Source organism: Egretta garzetta, unplaced genomic scaffold (genome assembly GCF_000687185.1).
Source record: "Egretta garzetta isolate BGI_Z169 unplaced genomic scaffold, ASM68718v1 scaffold59, whole genome shotgun sequence".
In the NCBI taxonomy this organism is placed as follows: domain Eukaryota; kingdom Metazoa; phylum Chordata; class Aves; order Pelecaniformes; family Ardeidae; genus Egretta; species Egretta garzetta.
The window spans coordinates 3,223,566-3,231,918 of NW_009267230.1; the positions used below are offsets into that span (position 1 = coordinate 3,223,566).

Here is an 8,353-nt window from a genome sequence, read left to right on the forward strand (position 1 = left end):
GGGGTCCGGGGAAAGGCTCCCGCGGACCCGACGCCCTCCCTAGCATGGGATGGGCGAGCCCTGCGAGCGCGGTGCCTGCTCTCCAGCCGCCGGCATGAAGGAAGGAGCGGACTGGGAGCCCTGGGATGCGCCGCTGGGTTTCCTGGAAGGCGCCCAGATGGGCAACAGGAGCAACGTGTCCTTCCTGCAGCTCTTCAAGAACATCAACCTGGAGCGAGCCGACGGGATGCAGGGGGACAGCTCCGACGTGGTGCGGATTGTCATCTCCCTGGTGTACTCCGTGGTGTGTGCCCTGGGACTGGTGGGCAATCTGCTGGTGCTCTACCTGATGAAAAGCAAACAAGGCTGGAGAAAGTCCTCCATCAACCTCTTTGTGACCAGCCTGGCAGTGACTGACTTCCAGTTTGTGCTGACCTTGCCATTCTGGGCAGTGGAGAATGCATTGGACTTCAACTGGCTCTTCGGCAAGGCAATGTGTAAGATTGTCTCATATGTGACGGCCATGAATATGTATGCCAGTGTCTTCTTTCTCACTGCCATGAGCGTGGCTCGATACCGTTCTGTGGCTTCAGCCTTGAAGAATCAGCGGCGAGGTGACCCACTGGGTGGCTGCTGCTCCGCTAAGTGGCTTTGTGCATTCATCTGGCTGTCAGCTATCCTGGCTTCCCTGCCTCACGCCATTTTTTCCACCACGGCCACCGTCTTTGATGATGTGCTCTGCCTTGTCAAGTTCCCTGAGGGACGAGGCAGCAATACCCAGTTCTGGCTGGGTCTGTACCACATCCAGAAGGTGCTGCTGGGCTTTGTGGTGCCGCTGGCCATCATCAGCCTCTGCTACTTGCTCCTGGTGCGCTTCATCAGTGACAAGCATGTTGGCAGCACCTGCAGCGGCCCCAGCACTAAGCGCCGCTCCAAAGTGACTAAGTCAGTGTCCATTGTGGTGCTGTCTTTCTTCTTGTGCTGGCTGCCTAACCAAGCGCTCACGACGTGGGGCATCCTCATCAAGCTCAACGTGGTGCACTTCAGTACTGAGTACTTCCTCTCCCAAGTGTACCTCTTCCCCATCAGCGTCTGCCTGGCACACTCCAACAGCTGCCTGAATCCCATCCTCTACTGCCTCATGCGCAGGGAGTTTCGCAAGGCGCTGAAGAGCCTCCTCTGGAGGATCACCTCACCTTCCCTCACCACCATGCGCCCTTTCACTGACACCACCAAGCCCGAACAGGAGGAGCATGCCCTGCACGCCTTGGTGCCTGTCCACCCCGTCACGGCTTCTTCCCCTGCTGCAACCGTCCAGCCGGAGGTGGCCTACTACCCCCCTGGGGTGGTGATGTACAGCAGCCGATACGACCTGCTGCCTGCTAGCTCCACGGAGCAGCGCTGCTGAGATGGGCAGGGGGCTCTGGGGGGTGGGACTGTGGGGTCTGTGCAAGGTATGGCCCTGGGATACTGAATGCCTGGTAGGGACAAGGGGAGGAGGGATGGGTAAGGGCTTCTGTGGGAGGGATGCTCTTTTGGGGTTGTGTCTGCTCTTGGAAGCTTGTTGATGGAACTTGTTGTCTTGAAAGTGTCCCCCAGACTGGAGAAGAGGAGTAGGAGGAGGCAGTGGTGCTGCACTGGGGATTGGGGTGTCTCTAGGAGATGCTTTTTTAGTGCTTGTACCTATTCGGGGAGAAGAGGAACTGGGGAGGGTGATGGGAGTCCATCCAGGGAGGATGCAGGGTGTGCAGGGCACCATAGGGAGGAGAGGGTCTGGGTGGGGTGGAGTGAGGCTGGGAGGCCTGAGCTGTGTCCTCCCAATCTGGAAGTGCAAGCAGCAAAGGGCCAGCAGCCCTGCCACCCCTGTGTGCCTGTTTGTGGCAGGGGGAGGGAGCTGGGCTGCTTTCTCACTGCTGCGTGGCATTGTAGATGGTGCCAGCCCGGCTGTGGTCACTGCTCCCTGGGCTCCGGTGAGGGCATAGGGATCAGGCAGCCTACGTCCTATTTCATACCTGCCCTGATGGGAGCAATTAGGACAGGTGGGTACAAGGCTCCTGCCTGTTCAGGCTTGGCCCCTTTCCCTTTTCTTAGGGACCCAGGAAAGAGAGGGGACAAGGAGCGCTATGGTCCCCTCCAGATCCGTGCAGGATCTGCTTTTCCAGATCCACCCCCCCATCCCCTCTGCTGCTGCCAGGATATGGAGCAACTCAGACAGCCAAGTAGAAACCCAAGGACAGGACTTGCAGCTGCATGGAGAGGTGTTGCTTTGCCTGGGTTTGGAGGGCAGGATGTGAGCCCCTCGGCACTGTGTTCCTGAGCCTCTCTCCAGGCTGCCGCGGGGGGAACCCACTGCCCCAGACTGTGGTGGCAAGGCAGGCATCTCTCCCAGGGCACTGAGGCTGCAGGCTTTGTTCTTGCTATGCTTCAGACTGTTTGTATTTCACTCCAGGAAATCAGCAGGACTGTAAATAAAAAAAAAAAAGGGAAAACAAACAAATCATAGCCACTTCAAGCTGCTTGCTCTGGGATACTTCTGGGTTCAGCTACAACCAAGCACAAAGGTTTTTGTTCTGTTAAAGTGGTTGTAAAGGGTCTGCACTGATACTTGCCAGTGTTTCAGTTAACTTCAGTTGAATTCTTCTGGTGTGAGCAGCCCTGGAGCATGCAGTTCAGTGCTCTCGCACCCAGGGGAAGGGCAGGGACAACGCCTGTCCCAGCCTGTGTTCCAGAGAAACATCTGGCAAATAATTTGATGTTGATCTGAAATTAACTATTAGGGGCATGAAAAAAGTGTAATTTTAAGCTGTGAAACTTTTTATGGTAAGGTTATATGTTTACTTTTTTAAATTTCTTTTAAATTATGAGGAAAAAATATTTAAAATGGAAAGGTAAAAATACTTCTTTTAAAAGGTAGAAAAATGCAACAGTTCTGGTTTTGTTGTCAAAACACAAGTTTGTTAATCTCCATTCTGCGTATGGGATGAATATATAAATACAATATTCAAACCACCTCTCTATTTCCAGCCACTTCCCCTGCAACCTAACTCCGACATCTGCCTGACTCTGCTAAAAGAGCATTTCTGCAGAGGGTTGTATGTCGCCTCTAAGTACTGATGTGGAGCAAACTTGCTATTTCTGTCCAAAGAAAATTGCAGTGCCCTTAGTGGCAATTATGCTTTGCAGACTCTGTTAGGTTTACTGTACATGTCGGTACCTCCTGTTGCAAAATTCAGGTTTAGTCTGGAAGCAGCTGGTTCTGCTACTTGGAAGGAGAGGCTGTTGTTCTGTTTTTTCCAGGCAGAAGAGACTTCTACAGCCTTGGGCACTGGCTAACTGTGAAAATACAGGTGCCTGGAGAAGAACAGCAGAAGTGAGCTGGCAGCTGATGGAGATACTTTTACAGATGCAAAGACTCTGAAGAAATCAGATAAAACCACAGAAGAACTTGAGCATCTAAGTACTGTACAACTACCCCTCTAAGTTCCTACATCCTGACTTGGCTGCCAGTTGAAGTCTGTGGGTGCTTAGAGTTTTTTCTAGTAGATTTTTTTGTGCCTGGAAGTCTGATCCTGAGCATGCCTAAATCTACTTAAGTCTGTAGCATTTATCTTTGTGCTTCATGGGGATATCTCAGTCAGGACTGGCCGCAGTGTGTATCCTAAGCAAGGGAGGCAGCTCTGCATCCTGACACAGAACACCCTGTGCCAGGTGTTCACACTAAGCCAGGAGGGGCTGTAAACTTAACTCATTCCCTCATCCCTTTGCATCTATGTCTAGATATGCTTCTCCTGTCCCATCTTCAATGCATGTGCAGATGATGCTCTTTCCTCTTCCCTTTTGAAACACTAAATAAGTGGGCAGAGCTTTTGCTCACAGCCTACGAAAGTCAGCTTCCCCCCTTCCTCATCCCAGGGGAATGACTGCATCTCTGGGCTACTCTGTGAATGTGCTCAAATGCTCTGGCTTGAAACTGTTCCCTGTTGCATGAGTTGCTCACCTTTGCTGGATCATAAAGGGGAAGCAAGCCCTTGAACACTGCTTTGCAGCATAGTGGTTAGGGTGTAAGCCCCAAAGAGGAAGTATCAAGATTTTTTTTTTTTTTTTTCCCTTGTAAATACAGAAGAGAAATTAGATCCAGGTCTGGATTCTAGGTCTCCCCTTTCCAAGAACAATGATTAACTTGCTCCCAGGTCCTGGTTCAATTAAAGTTTCAGCATGTCATAAAGAGCCCGAGAGCTTCCTATACCTGTAAATCTAGCAGCCTAATGGGTCAAAGGATTTGCAAGAAATGCATTTGGGTCTTGCTTGTTCTGGGAGAAAGCCCTAATGCCTGTGCTAGCAGATGAAGAAATCTACACTGTTCTGTGAGAAAAGGACACCATGAACACTTAACTCCAGAGTTCAGAGGGCTCCAACTGTGTCTCTATAGGACAGGAAAAAGTATCTAAGTTAAGAATAGGGGATGAATCTCAAAGGCAGACTCTCTTCTTAGTTTGCTTTTGAACAGCATAGTTTCTTGCTTGGCTTGCTGGAATTTTAATCTCTATCCTGATGCTTAAATGTTCTTGTGCATTACATAAAAAGCTATCCAGGTGTCTAAAGCATAACTGTGAATTTCAGTAGATAGCAAATTGCCTAAAAGACATCCTCTGCAGTGCTCAGCATGACAAAATCCACCCACTTATGTGGATGTCAATGTAGACATAGCAAAAACAAAACAAAAACAACACAGTAAAATAGGTGGTGTTCAGAACAACCCATAATTAGCCCAGAATACTAGCAAGATACCATGCTCAGAGGAAGCCCTGGGTATCTGATCAGTAAAGCCATAAAACCCTTACATTTAGCAAATCACCCAAATAAGAAGATACCTTGGGTGTGCAGGGACTGGACTATGGACTTAAGAGGACAGCTCCCTCTTAAGCCACTGATCATCAGGTGTAGGTCATCCGTTTGCTGTTTGAAAGAGACACAACCCATCCACAGTTGGCCAAATTGTTTCGGTTTAGGCCAGACGGGCAGTTCAGGCTGTGCGAGTCAGTGTGTGTCCAGCATGGCCAAAGAGCACTGCTCTAGCCATGCATGAGCAGAGAGAGGTTTTGCTTCGCATGTGCTGCGAGCCTGAACGATCAGTGCACGAAATCGGGGCTCTGTGTTGGATGGGCAGGAGCACCAGCCGGGGCATTGCAAGGAAGGGTTGATTGCTCTGAGTGTGCACACAGCATCAGGCATGTGGCCGGCCTGAGCAGAGGGTCTTCCCAGCTCCAGCTTTGAGCCTGCATATTAACAACAACAAAGCCTACTGGGTATCCAGGAGACTTCTAAGTAATCCATACGACACGCTCCTGTTTCCTCCGAATGTTTGTGTCTTTGTTTGTAACAATTGCCTCGTCATGGACTGAAATAAACACAGCTGAAGGATACAAAACAATACTTACAGAGTTCTTGAAAGATTTCTGTGACTGGTCTCCTCCTGTTGGAGATTTCTGGTGGGGTGCTGGCAGGGAGGTACACATTGCCACAGAATGATAGGGACCCGAAGGTGCAGGCTGACATCTAGTGACAGACTGAAAGAACCTTTAAAGCGCAGATATTCTCATTAGGCACTGACTTTGATTGCCTAAAGACTTTTAAACATCTCCCCCCCCCGCCCTCAGATAACTAACCAAGCTTTTAATATAATAAGAACCTGCAATTGCATTTGCAAGTTTCCCTTTGAAATGCCTCTTCAGTAGAAATATTGCTTCATTTTCTCTTTGAGTTATTTTGGCCCTCATTTTAGCAGTAAAAAAAAAATCCAGTTCCCTTCATTCCCATTCATGGCTGTCTGCTTTAAAACTTGATTATTCAATTGAGTGCCTGCGCAGAAGCTCTGATCTAATTGGTATCCCTGGGCTTGAGTAGGCATAGGTACGGGAGCGGTGCAGCTCAAGGATATTAGATTGGGAGCTTGGATCTCCAATTTTTAGTGAGAGTTATTTCTCTCCTGCTTCAAAAGAGAATTCTGATTAATCCATTCAGAAGGGGTTATTGAAAATACCTTTTTATCATGATTAAGCAGTTATAGGAATCTCTTCCAGGTACATTCTCAGCATCAGTGCAGCAGCGGTTGAGACAAAGTCTGCAAGAAAAGGCTGGGCAGCCAGTTAACTTGTTTCTTTGCTAAAGTGCAGCTGATAACATGCCTTAGACATGTTCCCTCATTATAGGGAGTTGTTTTCCTTAGAGCTGGCTCTTTCAAATCCTACACATATGTGCAGGTTTCTAAGTCTATGTTTGTGTATAGCCTCAGGGTCCTTCCCAAAATCTTGCCTGTAAAATACAGAGTCCCAGGATGCCTGAGCAAATTGGGCCAAAAAACCCCACCTGGAGACAGAAAAAAAATTATTTAGTTTTTTAATTAATTTAATTTATTAATTTAATTAATTAGCTTTTTGAAACCTTGATCTACCTGCTTGGGCAGGGCTAGCAGAAAGTTAAGGTGACCGACTGCAGACTATTCAGTGTGGAAAATAACAAAATAAAGGCAGCTCACTCTGACATTAACTCTTTCCCTCATTCATCTGTTCCTTGGGACAATGAGATATCATTTCTCCAAGGACCCATCTTGTTCCTTGCACAGACTAACTGAATGAGTACCCTCATTGCACATGATCAAATTAACGATTCAACACTGGCTCCTAGCATCATTTTCCAATTAACCTTTCCACTTTTGTGCAGAAGTCACATCTATCATAATGTTGGATAAAACTGGAATCTTGCAGAAAAATTACTTCATTCTCTCTGTAGTTGCAAAAATAGTCTCTGATCAGCTTAGACAAGAAGTCTGAAAACCAAATACCTTCAATTTTCTTTTCAGGCCAAATCCTAAACCTGAGATGATAAAGTTGGTATAATTCATAGCTACCAACAGTTAGCCCAGGGTTAAGACAATGGGGAAATCACATCTGACCAAGCTGGTAACCTATGGTGAGACTACTGGCTCGCCGGATGAGGGGAGAGCGGTGGATGCTGTTTATGTTATGTTGTTTATCTTGACTAAAATAAGGTTTTGATGCTTTCTCCCCTGTCATCCCCATAGACAGACCAATACGGAATGGACTAGTTAAGTACAAAGTGAGCTGGACTGAAACTGGCTGAACTGCCAGGCTTAAAGGGTTGTGATAAGCAGCACAAAGCCCAGCTGGAGGGCAGTGACCAGCAGTGTGCCCCAGAGATCAATACTGAGGCCAGTCCGGTTCAACATCTTCATTAATGAGCTGGATGATGGGACAGCATGCACCCCAGCGTGTTTGCAAATGATACAAAAGTGGGAGTAGTGGCTGATACACCAGAGGGTTGGGCCACCATTCAGAGGGACATGGCCAGGCTGGAGAAATGGGCTGACAGGAGCCCCAGGCAGTTCAACAAAGGGAAATGGGGCGGATAACCCCCAGCACCAGTATGGGCTGGGGGCCGATCAACTGGAAAGCAGCTTTGCAGAGAAGGACCTGGGGATCCTGGTGGACAAGCTGAACATGAGCCAGCAACGTGCCCTTGCAACCAAGGCAACCAAGAGCATCCAGGCTCCATTTGGTAGAGCATTGCCAGCAGATCAAGGGAGGTGATCCTTCCCCTCTGCTCAGCCTGGTGAGGCCGCATTTGGGATGCTGCATCCAGTGCTGGGCTCCCCAGGAGAAGAGAGAGATGAACTTACTGGAGAGGATCCAACATGATGTAGGGATTGGAGCACCTGCCACGTGAGGGCAGGCTGACAGAGCTGGAGCTCTTCAGCCTGGAGCTGAGAAGGCTCACAGGGCATCTTAACCAATACATGTAAATACCTGATGCGGTGGGGGTTAAAGAACTAGATTCTTCTCAGCGTTTTCAAGGGCATGGACAAGAGGCAATCGGCACAAGTTTAAATTCAATAAATGTCATTTAAATGGAAGAAAAAAAAAAGACCTTCTTTATGGTGAGTGTGGTCAAACACTGGGACAGGTTGCCCAGAGAGGCTGTGGAGTCTCCATCTTTAGAGACACTCAGAATCTGAGCAGACACAGCCTGACCAGCCTGCTTTAGCAACTCTGCGCTGAGCAGGGGGATTAGACTAGGTCATCTCCAGCGGCAACCCCAACTATTCTGTGCTTCTGTGTGATTCTGTGGTGGCAAGTAAATTGCTATGAATGCATCTTTGTTCCAATACAACAGAATTAGCACGTCTGTCTTGCTTGACATTTATTCTGAAAAACCTCTAAAAATTTTATGCCCTCAGGTCATCTCCTACTGTATATTTCAAATAATCTATTATATGTTTATCATCATAAACAGGTTTAAAAAATGTTTTTACCGCTTTTTATTTCTGCTGAAACGGCTGAAGGGGCTCAGGGGAAAT

At 48.2% G+C, this 8,353-nt stretch overlaps 1 protein-coding gene across 1 annotated transcript; it reads left to right on the forward strand.

Annotated features, from left to right (window-relative positions):
• The first annotated feature begins 49 nt into the window (after nucleotides 1-49).
• Nucleotides 50-1,387, forward strand: RXFP3 (relaxin family peptide receptor 3). The gene has a single exon (XM_009647382.2). The coding sequence runs from the start codon at nucleotides 50-52 to the stop codon at nucleotides 1,385-1,387; it is 1,338 nt and encodes a 445-aa protein (XP_009645677.1).
• The last annotated feature ends 6,966 nt before the right edge of the window (nucleotides 1,388-8,353 follow it).

Excerpts from the sequence above, each read along its gene's own strand:
- RXFP3 (XM_009647382.2), top strand. The coding sequence starts at position 50 with ATGGGCGAGCCCTGCGAGCGCGGTGCCTGCTCTCCAGCCGCCGGCATG.